The sequence below is a fragment of the Gnatocerus cornutus genome, chromosome 5, assembly GCF_029298725.1.
Source record: "Gnatocerus cornutus isolate USDA-ARS CGAHR chromosome 5, icGnaCorn1.1, whole genome shotgun sequence".
Classification (NCBI taxonomy): domain Eukaryota; kingdom Metazoa; phylum Arthropoda; class Insecta; order Coleoptera; family Tenebrionidae; genus Gnatocerus; species Gnatocerus cornutus.
This window is the reverse complement of record NC_142237.1, coordinates 18515550-18537668: the sequence shown is the minus strand read 5'-3', so window position 1 is coordinate 18537668 and position 22119 is coordinate 18515550. Positions and strand designations below refer to the sequence as shown.

General features: G+C 42.1%; 3 protein-coding genes across 4 annotated transcripts in view; 2 read left to right on the top strand and 1 right to left on the bottom strand.

Annotated features, from left to right (window-relative positions):
* The window catches only part of LOC148175379 (midasin), a 59236-nt gene extending 52291 nt beyond the window's left edge, over window positions 1-6945 (top strand). Inside the window, exons 17-30 of the mRNA XM_088037609.1 lie at window positions 10-485; window positions 532-699; window positions 746-1170; window positions 1220-1383; window positions 1431-2081; window positions 2172-2333; window positions 2382-2567; window positions 2613-2827; window positions 2875-3037; window positions 3116-4799; window positions 4845-5140; window positions 5187-5555; window positions 5601-6011; window positions 6056-6945. Of these exons, the coding sequence (XP_087893735.1) occupies window positions 10-485; window positions 532-699; window positions 746-1170; window positions 1220-1383; window positions 1431-2081; window positions 2172-2333; window positions 2382-2567; window positions 2613-2827; window positions 2875-3037; window positions 3116-4799; window positions 4845-5140; window positions 5187-5555; window positions 5601-6011; window positions 6056-6928 (6243 nt within the window). The 3' untranslated portion in view covers window positions 6929-6945. The remainder of the gene's footprint in view (window positions 1-9; window positions 486-531; window positions 700-745; window positions 1171-1219; window positions 1384-1430; window positions 2082-2171; window positions 2334-2381; window positions 2568-2612; window positions 2828-2874; window positions 3038-3115; window positions 4800-4844; window positions 5141-5186; window positions 5556-5600; window positions 6012-6055) is intronic.
* Window positions 6946-7340: 395 nt separating this feature from the next.
* LOC148175378 (armadillo repeat-containing protein 2) lies at window positions 7341-13346 on the top strand. 2 transcript variants are annotated; one of them, XM_088037147.1, is made up of 11 exons: window positions 7343-7823; window positions 7867-8005; window positions 8504-8781; window positions 8831-9055; window positions 9116-9363; window positions 11363-11465; window positions 11512-11684; window positions 11750-11946; window positions 11991-12159; window positions 12207-12987; window positions 13031-13346. In XM_088037147.1, the coding sequence occupies exons 1-11, from the start codon at window positions 7700-7702 to the stop codon at window positions 13243-13245; spliced, it is 2652 nt and encodes an 883-aa protein (XP_087893273.1). In that variant the 5' UTR covers window positions 7343-7699; the 3' UTR covers window positions 13246-13346. The 2 variants fall into 2 exon arrangements, with proteins under 2 accessions (XP_087893272.1, XP_087893273.1); XM_088037146.1 differs by having other exon boundaries at window positions 7341-7823; window positions 8831-9363.
* LOC148175377 (gem-associated protein 6-like) lies at window positions 13251-13874 on the bottom strand. Its single transcript, XM_088037148.1, has one exon. The coding sequence runs from the start codon at window positions 13803-13805 to the stop codon at window positions 13335-13337; it is 471 nt and encodes a 156-aa protein (XP_087893274.1). The 5' UTR covers window positions 13806-13874; the 3' UTR covers window positions 13251-13334.
* Between the last annotated feature and the right edge of the window lie 8245 nt (window positions 13875-22119).

The window sequence follows — 22119 nt, the reverse complement described above, 5'->3', positions numbered from 1 at the left end:
TTTTTTCAGGTTGTGAATCACGCTTTTTCCACAATTTTATCCCCCAACTACATCGACGGGATTATTCAGAGTCTGGATAAGTCGATCAAGGATTTAATCAAAGCCGACTCTACTTTTTGCCCGGAGGAATCCCGTCGAATTTTAAAACAGTACGAGTCTGCGGCTTCAAGTTTCGCAAATCTCATTTACGAATGGACTAAATACACTTCGTCTTATCCTGATGTTATCGAGCCTCTTTTAAGTAACGTGAGCGAGTTCGTCTTCGGTCTCAAATCAAATTTGGAGCTATTACGGAAACTTCTTTTGCGGTTCGAGTACGGAAAGTTGGGGGTTGACGTGCAAGAGGAATTATTGAATTTGGTTAGGATGCCACAACTTGACCGAGAACACGCTGATTATGAATGTGTAATTGATATGTATACCAACCCCAGAATATATAATTTCGTCGAACACGTACTGGAGGATGGAAAACGGGCAAATTTAAGGTGAGAATCAATAGTAGTTGACTCTCCTGCAAACGACTCATTTTAGATTGTTGAAATGCGGGATACAAGAAAGCTTCAACAACTGCGTGATTGAGGGTAATTCGAATTTTTCGCACTTTGAAAATTTCCTGAAAGCCTTCGTATCGGCGTGGAACGAGCAGGAGAAAAACCGCGAGCTCGCGGAAAAAGAAGCCGATTCTTTGTACAAAACTAAGTAAGTCTGTCTATACCATCACCGTGTCGTTCAATTTTTTTTGCAGGACAAAATGTGACGATAAACCGGAAAGTGAACAAATCGACGACGAACTGAAAGAACTCTTTCCAAATTACCACGAAGTTGATTTTGCAGATTTGGGAAAAACTGGTAATTTAACGGATGATCCCGCACCTCAGTCAACCGATAACACATTTATTGGTGTAATTTCAAGCGATGATACCAAATTCGTCGTTGATTTGCATTTAACTCTCGTTCAGAGTATCACGAAAACTGAGTGGTTGAACCCGAAAAAGAATCCTACAGCTGTTCCGAATTTCGTACAACCGCTTGTGGAAAAATACAAAGTGTTTAAGGAAATTTGTGGGAAAGTTTTCCCCGCCTTGGATTATAGAATGGATAAAGAATTAATAGAGAGCATAAGCGTCTTACTTACCTTCGTGCAAAGCTACGGAGAAACGAATAATTTAGGTGAGCATTCTCGTTACTTTCCTTTATAAATTAGCAAATGCATTTCCAGAGGAGCCTCCTTCGCCTGTAAAAACTCTACATAACAAACGGTGCGACTTTTATAAAGATTCCAACGTTGAAGAAGTCAAGGCTTCCTTTCATATACTGGAGGAGCTACGAATGAAAGTTGAGGGATTACTGGATGAATGGCCGGATCATCCGACTCTCAAAACGGTATTTAAAAATTGTTCATTTTCCGTTTGTTCTTCACTTCATTTTAGATTACCACCGTCATTGAACGAGTTTCCAGTTTCGACGTGAGCAGTCCTTTGTCGCGATTCCTCACCGGTTTCGAAATTCTCCTAAGTAAATGTCACGAATGGGAAGAAGTGGCGCATTCAGGTGTCAGCCTGAGCGAATTCTCCCAGACGATCACACAACAAATTATCTCTTGGAGAAAAATGGAACTCAACGTCTGGAAAGACTTACTGAACAGTACGTTCGCCCGTCTAAACGAAGCTACGTACAAGTGGTGGTTTTATTTGTACAACATAATGGAAGAGTTTACATCCGAAGAAAAGACTACTGATATTGAATTAATAGAGGCACTCCAGAGTTATATCACGAAGTCAAATTTGGCCGAATTCCAGAGTAGATTAAATCTGCTACACGCGTTCCATTGTCATGCCATACATTTAAAACGGACCAGAAAAACTGAGACGTTCGTTTGTATATTATGGAACGTCTACAACTACTTCCAACAGTTCAGTTCGAGCGTTGCTAATAAAATTAAGGACCTTAGAACTCCGATCGAGAAGAAGTTGAGAGATTACGTGAAGATCGTCAGGTGGAAGGATGTTAACTACTGGGCGATTAAGGAAACGGTGGATAAGTCGCACAAAACGCTCCACAAATACGTCAGGGAGTTTAAGGTAACGTGCTAATTATAACGGTTGATTTCATCCACCCCCAAAATATCTTCCCTCCCCAAACATGACTAACCTCTCACCCATTTTCGCCAGGACGTGCTAAATCAACCAGTGTCAACCTATTTGGTCAACACAAGCAATTCCAACAAAATTGAAAACGTCGGAATTTGGGACAGACCGCAGAGGAATGTCGTCAAAACGTATCATTACAGCCCCGACCCGTCAGTTTACGTAGCAAAAGAGCCGTCTAAAAAGGTGAGCCCAAAAATATTCCAAAAGTCTCGACTAACTCGTGATTTATAGAAATTAAGCCCGAGGAGTTCAAAGTGTCGTCTGGAACTTTTAAACAAAATAGACTCATATTTCACCGAACTACGCAAGCTGTGTAAGGATTCGATTTCAACGATGAAATACCCCAAGATGATACAAACTTTGGACAATTTCGTGACGCAAGTCATTGAAACCAGCACTCATCTGCAGGGTCTAGAGGTAAATCGATACGTCATTTTATCCTGATTTGACGATGATTTTTAGGTCGATACAACCCTGGAGAAGAGCAAACAAAAGTCATTGGCTAAAAGTATTCTAAACCAGAAACACAGAGCTTTAGCCGACTTATTCAAGACTTTGTCGAAACTGGGACTTTCATTCCGCAGCGGACTCGTGGAAGCGAAGCTAAAAATGGCAACGGAGGATTTCCTACTGAAACCGGTTGATATCAGCGCAAACTTCAGCCACATCAACTACAAGTAATAAAAGAGCTCAGCGAAGATATCTATTTAACTTAATTTTTTAGCCGGTGCGACGAAAAAATTCTAACGATCTGGGACAGCTGCGAGATGTACTATTTAAAGGCTCTAATGCGGGCTGACGTCTTGGATACGGCTCTTAAATCACCAGCGGCTGACTTGGGACAACAAAACGTAGCGAGATGCAGAGGGTTTGCCTCGAATTTACTGGTAAGTCAACCTACGCCACCTACACACTTTTCCTGCAACGTTATCCGGAAAACTGCAGCGATCGATTGGGTCTTTCAGAGTCTGGCGCGGAGACATAAAGCTCAACTTACCGAAAGCAGCACTTCCTTTTATTACCTGAGGCATTTCACCACTCAGATGACGAAACTTTGCGAAGGGAAACAATTCTTACACACCGAAACAGCCGCGAGGATTTTGAAAACGATGAAAAATCTCTACGTCGTGGTGAACCAAGTCAAGATCATTTTAAACACCTGTCCTGAAGACGAATTCACCACGTCCCAGGAAATCGTAATTTTGAAACCGGCTCCAATTGAGAGTATCCACTACAAACACGATCAAAATTGGAATACCGCATTGAGCTTAATCAATGAAATTTTGAGCACTAGGAACAAAATCAGCAGCGAAATTGAGAGATCCAAAGGAGAAATTCCCCACACCGAATTCGACGTCGCGACGTTCTCTTTTATCCCGATCTCGGATTTGAGCTCAATTGAGACTAAACTCGACGAGATTAAAACCAATTTACAGAGTCTCATCTCACTTTTCGGGCACACGAAAGTCAGTCAAACTTTGTCATGGTTAGCCTCCGAGCTTAACGACCTCAAATTAGTAGAAGACCACCAACCACACGTCTCTTCCATATCAAAATTCGAGAAGTTAATCAACAATTTGTCTGAAGACATCTCCACAGTTATCCGCAGTCTCCACCAGAAGTACTTCAGCGAACCCGAAATATCTTGGGACGAAGAAGCACCGATTGAAGACGACCACCTTAAAGTGGCAATCGTGGAAAATCTCCAAAGCGACTTCAACATTTTACGTATCAAAGCGATTCTCAAGTCGTGCGATGAAATTGCCAGAGACTTCTTCACGGTGCCCCCTCAACACTTGGAAGAACGCAAGACTCTTATCGGTTGCCTGTTGCCGCTGTTGGAACAGATAATTCTATACCACCAGTACTTCTTAACGCAGCAAGTTTCAGCCTACCGAGTCATCTGCAAGATGAGCTCGATTTTGATCAATATATTCATTGATTTAGCGTCGAAAGGTTTCTGCGTCCCTCCAGAGCTCACAGACGAAGACGAAAAAGGTGTGAGTAAACCGTCGGATGGTTTAGGTCTCGGGGAAGGCCAGGGCGAAAAAGACGTCTCGGATAAGATCGAGTCTGAAGACCAATTGGACGATGCGCAACCCTCTGGACAAGAAAAGGAGAAAACCGATGATCCTGACTGTGGAGAAGAAGACAAAGGTATTGAAATGAGTGAAGATTTCGACAGTAAATTGCAAGATGTTGAGCCCAAAGAAGATGACGAAGAGAGTGAAGAGTCGGATGCGGATGAACAAATGGGTGACACAGAGAAGGATGCTAACAAACAGGATAAAGAGACGTTCGGATCTGACGATGAAGAAAACGTCGAAGGTGAAGATAAAGAAGAGCGAGGAGATGGAGAGAAAGAGGGCGAGCAAGAATTAGGAGCCAACGATAACCAGAAAGGTAAAAATGACGATGAGAAACCTGACAAAGATTCAAACAAGGAGAAAGAGGAGAATAAGAAGGAGATCAACGAGATGGAAGAGCCGGAGTTTGATGATGACCAAACTGATCCTTACCACGGCCACCAACCCGAGTTGCCGGAACCGGAGCCTATGGATTTACCGGATGATTTCCAGTTGGATGACGGGCAGGAACAAGATAATGAAAATCCTGAAGAAAATCCCTTCGATGTCGACAACATGAAAGGTGCGTTCAGTTTTACTCGTATCTCTTCTAATATTTAAATTTCAGAGGATAATCCCTTCGAAAATAAAGAAAAGGAAGAAGAGAAAGAACAGGACCAGGAAGAACAAGAGAATGAGTACAGCAGCGAGGACGAAGACATTGTTAAAACACAAGACGATGAGCCCGACGATGAAGACGGTGGTAAAAAACAGCGCGACGAGCAAGCCGATAAAGTCGCAGACGATGAAGACGACAAAACCAATGAAGAAAAAGAAGTAGATGAGTCGGGTATGGATCAAACTCAAACCAACCAAGACCACGTTGAAGCGATGGAAACTGACAACGCGGACGCTACTGATAAGGTACTTTTGCTTCTTCATTCTTTGCGTTACTTAAGTTACTTTATAGACCACTCCCAGCGAGTCCCAATCTTCGAATCAGCCTAACGAAGAATTATGTCAAGAAGACAAACCCGATAAAGAAGGAGTCGGACAGTCCCAAATGGAGGAGAGTTCCACCGGACATTCTGCTCAAACCACAGCACCTCAAGAGATGCAAGGTTCCAAACGACAAAGAGACGAGTTGAAGCAGCAACAGAAGCCTGGAGACTCCGACGCTCAACGAAGTCTGGGGAATGTCAATGAGCCGGTGAAGAAGAAATTGAAGACTGTCGACACGAAGGAAGATAATGAAGAAGAGGGTCAAGAGCTCGGCGACGACAAAGAAGAGGCAGAAATGTATAAACACATCAAGGACGCTAAAGACTCGACCACACAAGTATGTTCTTTTGATTTCCTTTTTGCGGTGCTACGTTTTCGTCAGGTTTTAGATGTGGCAACGAAAGAACAAGCAGAAACGCAGAAGTACGAAGAACCGAAAACTGGAGATGAAGAAACGAAAGAAGAAGAAATAGAATCTTCGGAGACCGTTCCACCAGAACGGGAGGAAGAAGAGATTGATATCGACGTGGCGGCTCAAAAACCGGAGAAGACAGAATCAAAGAAGACCAAACGAGACAAGAAGCAACACCCCGAAGGCGATATTCTCGACGAACTCCAAGACGTCGAAATAGAAGGCGACATAACTGCAACTTTCGGAGCTGCAAGAGGTGTGGACTCCTCCTATCACACGCTTTACGACGAGCTCAGAAACATGTCAGCACCCAGACTAACTCCAGAACAAATGACTTCTTTACGATCAGAAGTGGAAACGCAGTTGTCGTCGTGGACAGAGGTACCATTCTAAACCGTGGAAACAATAATTATAGTTGTTTTTAGGTTCCTTCGGATGTCGAGGCCGATCGCGCGTGGCAAAAAATCTCCTCAGTGATGTCCTCTTTAGCGCAAGATCTTTCAGAGCAACTCCGATTGGTGTTGGAGCCCACGCAGTGCAGCCGCTTGAAAGGAGACTACAGAACGGGGCGCCGGATCAACATGAGAAAAGTCATCCCTTACATTGCCTCGCAGTTCCGGAAAGACAAAATTTGGTTACGTCGCACGAAACCATCGAAACGAGAGTACCAAATCGTGCTTGCTATCGATGACTCGTCGTCGATGGCCGATAATCATTCCAAAGAACTCGCTTTCGAGAGCGTCGCGTTAATCTCGAAAGCTCTCTCGTTGTTGGAAAGTGGACAATTGTCTGTTGTTAGCTTCGGGGAGAATACAGAAATCCTTCACAAACTGACTGATCAATTTACAGATAGAAGCGGTGTGAAGTTATTACAAAAGTTTAAATTTGATCAAAACAAAACTTGTGTGGCGAAGTTAGTGGATTTTGTTACGGAGATGTTGGTGCAATCTCAGTTGCAGTCTGCGGCTTTGAATGCTAAGTTGTTGGTTGTAGTAAGTGACGGCAGAGGAGTGTACTCTGAAGGTGAATCTGTGGTTCGCCAAGCGGTGAGAAGAGCGAAGTTGTCTAACATATTTATGGTCTTTGTTATAATTGATAATCCGGAGAATAAAAACTCAATTTTGGACATCCGGATGCCCACGTTCAAAGACGGGAAGCTGTTGGGAATCCAGAGTTATATGGACGTTTTCCCTTTTTCGTTTTATATAATTTTGAGGGACATTAATTCTTTGCCAAACGTTTTAAGTGATGCGCTGAGACAGTGGTTTGAAGTTGTCTCGAATTTAGATAAGCAATAAAAAATAAAATAGGAAAATTTGTTGTTATTTACCTTCACCCAATTGAAGGTCATGAAATATTTACAGGAAGTGACCCAATTAATTTTGAATATTTCGTCGTTAACAGATAATGTGTTTGTCAAGCCAATAAAACGCACGAAATGTAGGTTTGTAGGGAAATTGGACACGGATTGTATTGATTTGTAATCTTTCAAATCAACATTTCATTCTGAAACCAATAACTGGAAAATACGTGGCGTACTGGAAATATTTGACCAACAAAACTGGATAAGCCTGGATGGTTTCAAACGAATCGATAAGATGTTAGAAGAGGATGCAGGCACAAATGAGCAGTTACTCAAAGTCTTGGATCTTAGGAGCTTTGTATTGCTGCCATAACACCGAAATGAAGTGTCAAAATTGCGATCAAGCATGAGCGCTAATCTTCCGGAGCGCCCATCACATCCGCTCAACAAAAATCGAAATAATGCGCCCAACAATAACTCAAATAATCCATCATGAGCGTAACCTACTAATGTCACATCTGACAAATGTCTTTTTCTCCTCAATGGTTATTAAACAGTGTCAACGACATTTCGTTTTTGCCTTTTCTTTTTCCTATTGATTTTTCCGTGTTCATCCGTTGCATGTCTAGAACATTTCTAATTCCATGAAATAATCAATAGTCGTATCATTCCCGTCGTTTCCAGTGGAAAAGTCGCAGTTTGCCAGCAAGAGCCCCGCACGAAACACCACGCGCGTCTTTCCCCCAAAACACGATGATACAAAACCATGGAGGCAAAAAGTGATGATTTTAAATTCGGGGGCATTAGTAAAGTGTCGTTGCCTTTCTACGAGCCCCCTGCAAGGAAAACCAGCGCGGAGATTATCAACGAGGCGCGATTGGCAATACGAGGTAAGTTTTTGAATTTTCTTACAGTTTTTAACTCGTTTTTCAGAGTCGCAGATGGCGGAAAGCTCCTTCGTTTCCACTTCTATTAAGCCGTTGCAGACTCAAAGACCCTTCACCCCGAGAAATAAAGAGCGCCTGCTTTTTGGCAAAAAGGCCAAGTCGAACAGACCGCCGAGTTCTTTTAGGTGAGTTCAATCTAATTAAGTCGGTCATTTTTCATTACCCTAAGTGAAAAATAAAATTATCCCTGTCAGCTCAAATGAGATCCCCGACAGAATAAATAGAATCCTCCGATCGATAAGTGCAAAGAAATGTTTACTGTGATTCGCTCCACTGGAAGTACACCAAGGTCGCGGTTTTTCTTCGGCGCAAATCGATTTCTTAACATCAATCAAATTTTTTGTTTGGGGGTGTTGCAGCTTTGGAGGTTTTTCGCAAATACGGTTCACAACAACAAGGGTTTTTTGACCTTGACTCGATGCTATCGCGACATTAATTCTCATGCATGTCAGCGAAGGTTTCGTTCAGAGAATCTTGATTAAGAACGCAAAGACGTAGAACTCGACCTTTTATTAAAGGAAATGGGTTTCCACGTACAAAGCAGCTGGACGGGGCTTATCAGATCAATTTTCCCGCAAATTGATGGTGGCGGCGCCGGGTAACACGTAATTTCTTCATTTTAGCTTAAGATACCTTCAAAATGAAGCGGAAATTCCCATCGCCATCCCCGACTCCAACCTCATCCTCAGCCCCCAGATGCTCTCATCGGCGAAAATCCCCGTGCCCACCACCCCTAAATCGAAGCAACGTTCACACTCGTTGTCAGAAATCAGCGATAATAAGATCTTCAACATCGGGCTGAAAGAGCCCTCTCTTAACAAAGTGCGCTTACCGTCGTTGGACCACTTGAAGCCCCTCCAGAAGAGGAAAATCTTCAAAAATACGACGTCTTTAGATAACTGTAAGTGAGTTCCTTCTCTAACAACGTAACAAAACGGTACGAATTGCAGTACCTGAGGAGCAAGAAGAAGCTAAGCCTGTCGATCTACCGCGAAAAGCGTTCAGTTCTCCGCAAGAACGCACAGACTTTGAAAGTTTTGATTCTCCGTTCGGCCATCCGTCCATCAAGCAAAAAAACCTCTCTCAATGTCTTCTTTTGGGGCCACAAAACCTTAACAAAATATTCGATAATAAGCAGATAATCGAAAATTCCGAAACTCTTTTTGTCACGACAGGTTACTTTAACCGGGAACTGAGTCCCCAGCGCAGAAATAAAATACAAAATTCAATTTTAGCCGCGGAAGGGAAAGAGAGGACCGTGGAGGACGTTCTTAACGACCTCAATTACGAAAGTGTTAAAATGGACAATGAGGAACGCGTCATCGAGCTTTTGGAGGAGTTGTACGACCGCATGGAGAAAGAAAATCTCTTGACCACGAAAGTTACCTCGAAGATGAAGATTCACGTTTTGAAAGCGCTGTATAAATTCGTGGAGGCGCAGAACGAGAAGCTTTTGTTGAACATCGCAAGGGTGATTCTGGGGGTGAGTGTTGACATTGCACCGAGGCGATAAGTGCTGTTGTTCTACTGTAGGGGCAAACACCCCAAACGAGGGCATTATTGACAAAATTATCAGTTAATTAAATACAACTGTTTTCCGACAGTTCATGTAGAAAATTTTGTTTTACCGGCTGATGAATATTTATCACTGGAAATTCAGATAATCAATCAAAATTTAGAGTCGATTCATCAATTTTGTTTGGTTGGTAATTTTCCATTCATTCTATTAACTTACATGCTCTATTTCCTGTTTAACAATCTATCAAATATTCAAAAAAAACTGAACTGTTTGACTGTATTTTGATTGAAATTATTTATTGTTCTGGGCTGTAATTAACGTTGCTAAATACTTCCGTTTTTTAGAATTAGAATAAAATTTTAAATTTGATAATTACACTGCTTTTATGATATTACGTGACATGCAAAACCTTTTTCCACTGATGCGTGCATGTTATCTTTGCCGATTCATCAAAAACTATTTTAAAAATGTGTCATCCTCTGTTGTCACAGGTCAGTGGTGTAGTAAGCTTTGTTTTTTTTCCTGCTGTGTTGGTAGCACTACATACAGGCTGTCCCAGAACTCATGACCCAGAGAACAAAAGGAGGTGCCGACCAAGGTTCCTAAATTAAGCAGGTTTGCTCGTTACTAAGGGGTCAATTTCAAGTCGTTTGCGGCGTCGCTACGTAAATAACTTGAAATTGACCCCTTCTATATTGCGTACCCAACGCACATGAATTTTCGCGGTGAGCGCCGCAGTGATTTAAACAGAGATGTGTAGTGGGGATGTGCTACCCCTTAAGGCTGAAAATCCACCCCCTTTTGGTTGCTAGATACATGCGACAATAAATGACGTCACAAGAAAGTTCTGTCAATTGTTCTGCGGTGTAAAAACATTGTTGATCGCCATTGTTGTTTAACAAAGTTTTTGTAGAAACATCAGAGTGTTAAATATTGCTATTTTAAATAATAGATATTAGCAATGAAAAAATTGAATCGGAATTTAAAAGAGCTTTCCGATGACGTATTCGCGCCAGTTCTGGAGGCCTGCTTCTATTGGCTCAAAGCTTCATAGCAAACCTGTTAATTTTAGTAACCTTGGGTGCCGACAGCAATACAGATTGTAAATTACAAAACAAAAATTGCTTAAGTTTCATAGTATTCGAGAAAGGATAAAAAATCAACAACCAATCTCGGAAGCTTATTCTAGAGATCGAGTAAAATATCCTAGGTAACGAAAGTGTAATATTCATATGACCAATGAGGGATAGTTTGTGTTCATAGTTACCGATTTTCAAATTCTGTTCTGCTTCGGGATTGGCTACCGTTTTTTCCCCTTATCTTCATTATTTTTTGAGGTAAAATTTTGGATTCAGAATTGTTGCCTTCAAAAGCCTTTTTTCTCTGGGTCACGAGTTCTGGAACATTCTGTATTTTCTATTAAGGGCCAACACATTTTAACTTCCCAACACTAAAAACATCAAATCTATACTCAGAATTTTGTAACTTTGGTTTAATTCCGCCTACCTTTTGGGCCAATTAAATTTTAGCTGGAAGTCTGATTCACTCCGCAAAATTTTGATAGTTCGTCGATATTTGCTAAAAGTCGGGGTAGAAATGTCCACACATTAGAAGATGAAACACTATCAAAATCGACGAAACTTTCACGATTAAATAAATTCTCGCAAAACCGCAAATCTTCTTGACATGTGTGACACTTGAGCCGTCAAATTTTTGATAGTGTTGAGTAAAGGAGGCTAGCCATTTCTTAATTCGACAAATTCAAATCGTCATTTGTTCATGTGGGCGGGGTTAAACCAAAGTTATAAAATTCCGACTATAGTTTAATTAGTTGCCAATATCAGAGTATTGATCAAACTTCGACTGTTTAATCCAATAATAGACCCGACATGAATTATTACGAAGCGTCGGTGTACAATGAGCCACTTTTAGACCGAATTACATAATTTTAAAAAAATTTCAGCTCAAAGTAACCGGAAATAACTTGAGCGGAGTGTGCAAACTGATATTTAAAGTATCGAAAAACGACAAAAACGACCACTTATTCTTCCAGAAAAATATCTTAGGTAAGTTTCTCTTTCCACGCGTTTTTAGCTACAATTGGGTTTGCAGAATTATTTTTGGACGCCTTGGGACGCTCGAGCCCTTTAGACGACGCCGAAGCGTGCGTCTACGGCTATGGCTCCGTCAAATTTTTAACGATGAACACGAAACTTTTGGATAAGATTTTATCGCTAGGAATTTTACAGTTGATGGTTTTACATATCAAAATTATCAACAACGTTGTAAGTTTAGCTGTCGTAGTATAAATGGCCAAGTTTCGCGCTCATCCAACAATATCTTGTTTTAGAAAATGGACAAAACGCCGATGCCCGAGCAGACCAATCATGCCTTATTCCAATTAACTGGTGCCTTAAGAAATATAGTGTCAGAGGAAAGTATTTACGAAATTTTTATATCTTGTGGGGCTGTCCAACAGTTGTGTCAAACCATGAATTTGTTTTCTTCGGATTTAGATATTATAAGCAACATATCGAGGATATTAAGGTAAGACTTTAACTAGAAAGGCGCAATTAGAATCGCCGTTGCAGCACCGTATCAACGAACGACTGCTGTTGCGACAGTTTGGTTGAATACAAAGATATTTACAAGGTGTTTATCCACCTGTTTGAAAAGTACCCGGGAAATGAGGAGATCGTCGTCCGACTCGCATACACCCTCGGGAACATGGTGGCGAAAATCGACAACACCAGAGTTAAAGTGAGTTAATTTAAAAACCCCTTCCGTCTTTACCCCCTCATTTCCAGTTTTACCACGAGAAGAACTCAGTCGCTAGTCTCCTCAACCTGTGGAAAATCTACCTCGAAAGGACCCTAAAGATCTGCTCGCTGAAAACCGAAAACGACTCTATCGAAAACGGGAACCCCGAAGACGTCATGGTCAAAGTCATCAGAGTCATAGCAAACATCGTGATCAACCCCGAAATCGGGAAAGCCGTCAACGACGAGTACGGCTGTCTCCTCGTGGACGAGTTCCTGAAAGTGTTGATCAGCAACCCCTTTAAAAAGAACGAGGAGCTCGTCATGTCCATCCTGAGCACCCTCAATAACTTGTCGTATTACTACACCTCCGACATGGAACAGGACGTTTTTCACATCAAACAAGTCGAAATCGTCGAGGGAATCACCGAATATTGCAAATCACGAAACAAAGAATGTGTCATCGAGTCCATGCGCATCCTCGGCAACCTCTCGCGGTCTAAAATCACGCGGGATTACATCGCGAAATCGGAGGTGTTCCACGTCCTCATCAACATCCTAGATAAGGTTGATTTGACTCTCCTTAAGACGACGATCGGGGTTTTCGTTAACTTGATGGCGGACAACAAATCGAGGAATTTATTTAAGAACCACGGAGGAGTCGCTAAGTTGATTACGATTTTGACCAACTTCGCGCAGAATGATTGGCTTTTGGGGATGTTGGTCTGTCAGGTGCTTTGGAATTACTGCATCGACACGGTGGATTTGTACGAGCTTATCCCCGACGACGAGATTCAACAGCTTTTGGTGATACTGGCCGACTATCTTGGTGAGTTTTCCGATTGAGTTCGAAACGTTACTCTTTTTTTTAGACGAGGAAAAGCTCTTCGGGATCACCGAGAACTCGGAAGACAGTGAAGTCTACGTCACGCAGGAGTATCTCATCTGGGAGGAGTTCGCAAGTGTCGCGACGAATCTTTTAGAGAAAATTGAGTACTTCTTGGAGACTTTTGATCAGATTCATATTGAGAACGAGGCGGTTACTAAGAAGGACTCCAATACAAATCTTAGCTTCACAGCTTGGTAGAGATATTTAACTAGAAGGCTGAAAGAGCCCTTTTATTTATTGTTTAATTATAAATTTTTTAACAGTGTTAATTGGAAAATAAACTATTCCTATTTAAAGTCCACAGGCATCACATCTATGATATTCCTTATCCTTTCCAAAACGATGGTGTTATCGCAAAGACACTCTGTTTTACCGTATGGGGGCCCTATCACCAAGTGGTCTTCAACTCTAAGTAAATCACCGTCTTCTTTAACGTCGAGAAACATGTGCTTTAGCCATTTCACTAGTTTCAGTCTTCTTTGCTCCAAGTCTTCAGCACTGTACCCGTTGCTTGTGTTTTCAACAAGAAATTCTTCTTTTCGAGCCTCGGGTAATACAGTAAATGACTTTAAGGCATGGTGAAGGATGAATTCAAGGCGATTAGAGTCTTTGTTTATCAAAACGAGCGTCTTGAAGACTGGGTCCACAACGTAAACTACCCCCGTGTGAATATTACCGTCCACGGTCTCAACAGTTACTGTTTTCCCTATTAAATCCTTTAGGTACAACACGTCGGAGTTGAATACAGCTTCCTCCATAGCACAAGGGTTTGAATTTTAAACACATCAACAAAAAAGTGAGGTTAGAACAGTAAAGTCACTTGTGTGAAGTTAACTCTCTATTGCAAAATCACCCCCACCACGAAGACCAGCACACACCGCCACAAATAAAATAATCATTTGGCAGTTACTGCATTACTTTCCTAGTAACTTTTATGTAGACAAAGTAGTAATTTCCTGAAATTTCATAGCTGTTACACTAAAATTGCCAAAATTAAGATTTTTAGAGTGGGATTTCCCATATTTTTGCCTCACTTTAAAAATAAAATATCTAAAATTTGTGTTTTTTGATCTTCTTTTCGAGTTTAAGAATTTTGCAGAGTGATTAAACGATCTAAAACTAGTAATTACTTGAAGTTTCATAGCTGTTGCACTAAAATAACCAAAATTACGTTTTTTAGAAATTTTTCATACATCTGCTTCGCCTTGAAAATCAAAATTATAAAATTTGTGGTTTTTGATCTACAATTTCGTAGAGTTAATATTCGATTAAAAACTTGTAATTTCTTCAAATTGCATAGGTGTTGAACTAAAATTACCAAAATTACGAATTTTGCTGTAGGATTTCTCATATTTTTGCTTCACCTTCAATAATAAAAATTTCTAAAATTTGTGTCTTTAGATTTAACTTGATGAAAAAGAATTTTATTGTTTATGAAAAATGGTGGATGCGCCGGGATAATTTTCAATCTTTTACACTCCACTTGATTTTTTTCAATAATAATTTATTACTATTTACGTCTCGTTTTAACACCATTTTTATTATCTTAAAAATAGATATAGTATATCCGGTGAGAGATTGGGAGATTACGACAGTTGACATATAGGCAGCAAATTATGCTACAAAATACACTAAAAACAGTAAATTCCTACGCGAAATGGGACAGGATTGTCAGTAACTGGGGTTATTTTGTTATTTTCACACAAGTCAAAAGCCCAAAATTTGATAATCGATTTTTCGCGAAAAAAAATCCGACTCAAACGATGAAAATTTTTTATTTTTTTTATTTTTGGTTTGAATTTTTGGTTTGGGATTACGTAATTACCTAACTGTTTTTCTTATTGCGCAAAAAATTGTTCGCTAACAAAGGCACTCCCAAAACTATCAAAATTAAAATAAAGGGATTAAAACGATCAAAATTGCAATCTCAGATGGTGCTTACAGCGCTGTTCAGGTACAAACTCCTGAGATGCACTACGGCTATACTAGTCCAGGCGATGGGTCAACCCAGCAATATTATTATCAACAATCAGATATGCCCCAAATGTACTATAAAAATGTTCAAACTTATCAACAAGAGGAGCCTGAACACCAAGTGAATTATGTACCAGCTCCTCCTGAGAATGAGACTCCGTATAATTTACCACGCCCATCAAAAAAGAAGTAAAAAGCGAAGATATTTGAGAATAAAACCCGAAACGAAAATAGATGAAGTTATTAAATTAGATCCTATCAGAGCGGCTCGATTTCCTTTGGACTCCGTTTCTGAAATTAGAATTTTTAATTGAAGATCTTCTTATCGTTTCGGGAATGAATATCTGAAATAAACAGAAATTAATCGAAAAGACACACTTGAAGAATCGCTCCTATGCTTTATGACTAAGAAAAGAGTGCCACATTTGTTCCCATCAACCCATCTGAAGATTTCCGTGGAGAGAGCCAACAGGAATGAGTCCTGAAGCTTCTCATGTTTTTTTTACAGTGGACAAGTCGCTAGCAAACCTGTCCACAAACCCTCCTCCTTTTATCCGGGCTTGGGACCGGCAGCAGCGTCCTTAGTGCATTACTTAATACACCCCAGGACGCTGCAGGCGGAGTTAAAAATCTGTTTGTGTGTAAGTATCTGTTTTGTGCGTAATAGTGAAAGGAAGAAATGTACTCACCGGAGATCTCCACTTCCTAGTTGTAGACGATGCGAGGCTCGATTTCCTTTGGACTCCGTATCTGAAATTACATTTCGTGTTATTGGGGACAGCAATTATAAAATGAAAAACTGTTACCTTCGCTGATCATCTTGTGTCTTCAAGAACGGCTCGTTTGACTTCTGGTTTTTTGTCATTTCTGCTCTGGAAAAAACTTATTTTAGTGAGGCGGGCCGGCCCAAAGGCCGACCCTGGTGTAGTGGGCGCAAGCGCTCCACAAGTGACCAAGGGAACTCTGCAGAACTCTGCTATCTAAAACAGAAACACAACACAAAACAAATCAACAAACCATTGAGTGCTAGCACTCAACATTTCCAAAACTGAAAAAGAAACGGTTAGAAACTCAAACCTGTCGTCGACATCTTCAGCGTTGGCAGCTCGACCTGGTGGATTGTGACGTTGTGGGTACTGGAATCCTGCAGAATTCTAAAATCTGAAACGTATTATGTTGCATATTCGTGTTAGTCCCGTGTTAGTATCCCAAAATGTTAGTTTCCCAATAGTTAGTTATAGTTAAAAACCCCAATATTACCAAATAATTATTTTCACATTCTGATTTATTATTAGCGCACTTATTCTAAAACTTATTTCATAACTTACTTTCTAAACTTAGTTGCTAACTTAATTGATAACTTAACTAACTATACTAGATACAGGAGAGCTCTGAAATAAAAACATACAAAAGACATTAATTAGAAGAAGGAAGAATCACTGAAGAAAATTCTTCACTGGAATACATCTGAAACAAACAGAAATTAGTGAAAAGAATCAAATAAATTTTGATCTAGACAAGCTCTGAAAAGGAAAGTAGTAAAATGAAATGAAACTTGCGTGCTGGCCGGGGCGTTGAATCCTCGCACTCTTGAAGACGGCCCTGGAAGTCGAAGTCGTGTCCTCCACCTCGAAGACGGCTGCTCTCTGTAACATTCAGAACATTAAAAACTCCTAGACGAGCCCTGAAAAGGAATCTAGTATAAATAAAATGACACTTGCTTGCTGGCCAGGGCGTTGAATCCTCGCACTCTTGAAGACGGCCCTGGAAGTCGATGTCCTGTCCTCCTCCTCGATGACGGCTGCTCTCTGCAACATTCAGAACATTAAAAACTCCTAGACGAGCCCTGAAAAGGAATCTAGTATAAATAAAATGAAACTTGCTTGCCGGCCGGGGCGTTGAATCCTCGCACTTTTGAAGACGGTCCTGGAAGTCGAAGTCGTGTCCTCCTCCTCGATGACGGCTGCTCTCTGCAACATTCAGAACATTAAAAACTCCTAGACGAGCCCTGAAAAGGAATCTAGTATAAATAAAATGAAACTTGCTTGCCGGCCGAGGCGTTGAATCCTCGCACTCTTAAAGACGGCCCTGGAAGTCGAAGTCGTGTCCTCCACCTCGATGACGGCTGCTCTCTGCAACATTCAGAACATTAAAAACTCCTAGACGAGCCCTGAAAAGGAATCTAGTATAAATAAAATGACACTTGCTTGCTGGCCGGGGCGTTGAATCCTCGCAATTTTGAAGACGGTCCTGGAAGTCGAAGTCGTGTCCTCCACCTCGATGACGGCTGTTCCCTGTAACATTAAGAACATTAAAAACTCCTAGACGAGCCCTGAAAAGGAATCTAGTATAAATAAAATGAAACTTGCTTGCTGGCCAGGGCGTTGAATCCTCGCACTCTTGAAGACGGCCCTGGAAGTCGATGTCCTGTCCTCCACCTCGAAGACGGCTGCTCTCTGTAACACTCAGAACATTAAAAACTTCTAGACAAACCCTGAAAAGGAATCTAGTATAAATAAAATGACACTTGCTTGCTGGCCGGGGCGTTGAATCCTCGCACTCTTGAAGACGGCCCTGGAAGTCGATGTCCTGTCCTCCACCTCGATGACGGCTGCTCTCTGCAACATTCAGAACATTAAAAACTCCTAGACGAGCCCTGAAAAGGAATCTAGTATAAATAAAATGACACTTGCTTGCTGGCCAGGGCGTTGAATCCTCGCACTCTTGAAGACGGCCCTGGAAGTCGATGTCCTGTCCTCCTCCTCGATGACGGCTGCTCTCTGCAACATTCAGAACATTAAAAACTCCTAGACGAGCCCTGAAAAGGAATCTAGTATAAATAAAATGAAACTTGCTTGCCGGCCGGGGCGTTGAATCCTCGCACTTTTGAAGACGGTCCTGGAAGTCGAAGTCGTGTCCTCCTCCTCGATGACGGCTGCTCTCTGCAACATTCAGAACATTAAAAACTCCTAGACGAGCCCTGAAAAGGAATCTAGTATAAATAAAATGAAACTTGCTTGCCGGCCGAGGCGTTGAATCCTCGCACTCTTAAAGACGGCCCTGGAAGTCGAAGTCGTGTCCTCCACCTCGATGACGGCTGCTCTCTGCAACATTCAGAACATTAAAAACTCCTAGACGAGCCCTGAAAAGGAATCTAGTATAAATAAAATGAAACTTGCTTGCTGGCCAGGGCGTTGAATCCTCGCACTCTTGAAGACGGCCCTGGAAGTCGATGTCCTGTCCTCCACCTCGAAGACGGCTGCTCTCTGTAACACTCAGAACATTAAAAACTTCTAGACAAACCCTGAAAAGGAATCTAGTATAAATAAAATGACACTTGCTTGCTGGCCGGGGCGTTGAATCCTCGCACTCTTGAAGACGGCCCTGGAAGTCGATGTCCTGTCCTCCACCTCGATGACGGCTGCTCTCTGCAACATTCAGAACATTAAAAACTCCTAGACGAGCCCTGAAAAGGAATCTAGTATAAATAAAATGACACTTGCTTGCTGGCCGGGGCATTGAATCCTCGCACTCTTGAAGACGGCCCTGGAAGTCGAAGTCGTGTCCTCCACCTCGATGACGGCTGTTTCCTGTAACATTAAGAACATTAAAAACTCCTAGACGAGCCCTGAAAAGGAATCTAGTATAAATAAAATGAAACTTGCTTGCTGGCCAGGGCGTTGAATCCTCGCACTCTTGAAGACGGCCCTGGAAGTCGATGTCCTGTCCTCCACCTCGAAGACGGCTGCTCTCTGTAACATTCAGAACATTAAAAACTCCTAGACGAGCCCTGAAAAGGAATCTAGTATAAATAAAATGAAACTTGCTTGCCGGCCGGGGCGTTGAATCCTCGCACTTTTGAAGACGGTCCTGGAAGTCGAAGTCGTGTCCTCCTCCTCGATGACGGCTGCTCTCTGCAACATTCAGAACATTAAAAACTCCTAGACGAGCCCTGAAAAGGAATCTAGTATAAATAAAATGAAACTTGCTTGCCGACCGGGGCGTTGAATCCTCGCACTCTTGAAGACGGCCCTGGAAGTTAAAGTCGTGTCTTCCTCCTCGATGACGGCTGCTCTCTGTAACACTCAGAACATTAAAAACTCCTAGACGAGCCCTGAAAAGGAATCTAGTATAAATAAAATGACACTTGCTTGCTGGCCGGGGCATTGAATCCTCGCACTCTTGAAGACGGCCCTGGAAGTCGAAGTCGTGTCCTCCACCTCGATGACGGCTGTTTCCTGTAACATTAAGAACATTAAAAACTCCTAGACGAGCCCTGAAAAGGAATCTAGTATAAATAAAATGAAACTTGCTTGCTGGCCAGGGCGTTGAATCCTCGCACTCTTGAAGACGGCCCTGGAAGTCGATGTCCTGTCCTCCACCTCGAAGACGGCTGCTCTCTGTAACACTCAGAACATTAAAAACTTCTAGACAAGCCCTGAAAAGGAATCTAGTATAAATAAAATGACACTTGCTTGCTGGCCAGGGCGTTGAATCCTCGCACTCTTGAAGACGGCCCTGGAAGTCGATGTCCTGTCCTCCACCTCGAAGACGGCTGCTCTCTGTAACACTCAGAACATTAAAAACTCCTAGACGAGCCCTGAAAAGGAATCTAGTATAAATAAAATGAAACTTGCTTGCCGGCCGGGGCGTTGAATCCTCGCACTTTTGAAGACGGTCCTGGAAGTCGAAGTCGTGTCCTCCTCCTCGATGACGGCTGCTCTCTGCAACATTCAGAACATTAAAAACTCCTAGACGAGCCCTGAAAAGGAATCTAGTATAAATAAAATGAAACTTGCTTGCCGGCCGGGGCGTTGAATCCTCGCACTCTTGAAGACGGCCCTGGAAGTCGATGTCCTGTCCTCCACCTCGATGACGGCTGCTCTCTGTAACACTCAGAACATTAAAAACTCCTAGACGAGCCCTGAAAAGGAATCTAGTATAAATAAAATGAAACTTGCTTGCTGGCCAGGGCGTTGAATCCTCGCACTCTTGAAGACGGCCCTGGAAGTCGATGTCCTGTCCTCCACCTCGAAGACGGCTGCTCTCTGTAACACTCAGAACATTAAAAACTTCTAGACAAGCCCTGAAAAGGAATCTAGTATAAATAAAATGACACTTGCTTGCTGGCCAGGGCGTTGAATCCTCGCACTCTTGAAGACGGCCCTGGAAGTCGATGTCCTGTCCTCCACCTCGAAGACGGCTGCTCTCTGTAACACTCAGAACATTAAAAACTCCTAGACGAGCCCTGAAAAGGAATCTAGTATAAATAAAATGAAACTTGCTTGCCGGCCGGGGCGTTGAATCCTCGCACTTTTGAAGACGGTCCTGGAAGTCGAAGTCGTGTCCTCCTCCTCGATGACGGCTGCTCTCTGCAACATTCAGAACATTAAAAACTCCTAGACGAGCCCTGAAAAGGAATCTAGTATAAATAAAATGAAACTTGCTTGCCGGCCGGGGCGTTGAATCCTCGCACTCTTGAAGACGGCCCTGGAAGTCGATGTCCTGTCCTCCACCTCGATGACGGCTGCTCTCTGTAACACTCAGAACATTAAAAACTCCTAGACGAGCCCTGAAAAGGAATCTAGTATAAATAAAATGAAACTTGCTTGCTGGCCAGGGCGTTGAATCCTCGCACTCTTGAAGACGGCCCTGGAAGTCGATGTCCTGTCCTCCACCTCGAAGACGGCTGCTCTCTGTAACATTCAGAACATTAAAAACTTCTAGACAAGCCCTGAAAAGGAATCTAGTATAAATAAAATGAAACTTGCTTGCCGGCCGGGGCGTTGAATCCTCGCACTCTTGAAGACGGCCCTGGAAGTTAAAGTCGTGTCTTCCTCCTCGATGACGGCTGCTCTCTGTAACACTCAGAACATTAAAAACTCCTAGACAAGCCCTGAAAAGGAATCTAGTATAAATAAAATGACACTTGCTTGCTGGCCGGGGCGTTGAATCCTCGCACTCTTGAAGACGGTCCTGGAAGTCGAAGTCGTGTCCTCCACCTCGATGACGGCTGCTCTCTGTAACATTCAAAACATTAAAAACTTCTAGACGAGCCCTGAAAAGGAATCTAGTATAATTAAAATGAAACTTGCTTGCCGGCCGGGGCGTTGATTCCTCGCACTCTTGAAGACGGTCCTGGAAGTCGAAGTCGTGTCCTCCTTTTCGATGACGGCTGCTCTCTGTAACATTCAGAACATTAAAAACTTCTAGTCAAGCCCTAAAAAGGAAAGTAGTAATGAAATGGGACTTGCTTGCTGGCCGGGGCGTTGTCTTCTCCCATCCATGAAGATCTTCCTCGAAGTCGACCAGGAGAACCTAAAACATATTACATTCCATGCTTGTGTTAGGCTCATATTAATATCCCAAGATGTTAGTTTCCCGAGAGTTAAATATTTCAATTACATTCATTGGCGCATCTTCATTAAATTAACTTATTTCAAAACTTACTTTCTAAACTTACTTGCTAACTTAATCACTAACTATACTAGGTACAGGAGAGCTCTGAAATAAAAATATACAAATTTTTTATTGAAGATCTTCTTATCCTTCCGGTAATGAATATCTGAAACAAACAGAAATTAATCGAAAAGACACACTTGAGGAATCGCTTCTATGCTTTATAACTAAGAAAAGAGTGCAACATTTGTTCCCATCAACCCATCTGAAGATTTCCGTGGAGAGAGCCAACAGGAATGAGTCCTGAAGCTTCTCATGTTTTTTTTACAGTGGACAAGTCGCTAGCAAACCTGTCCACAAACCCTCCTCCTTTTATCCGGGCTTGGGACCGGCAGCAGCGTCCTTAGTGCATAACTTAATACACCCTAGGACGCTGCAGGCGGAGTTAAAAATCAAATCGAATCAAAACAAAGTTCTCAAATGAGCCGCGCACTGAATAACATTTAAACACATTTTAAATAACTTTAAATTGTGTAGACTAATAAACGAAAATCCCGAGGAACGAATGTGAAGTGTCTAAATGGAAACGGTTCTAAAAGTAAACTATCCACTAGTACCCACTTTGCAACTATGTATTTAATTCCAAAAGCGCGGTCCGTCTAACACCTCCAACGAGCAAGTACAATCAGCGAACACAAA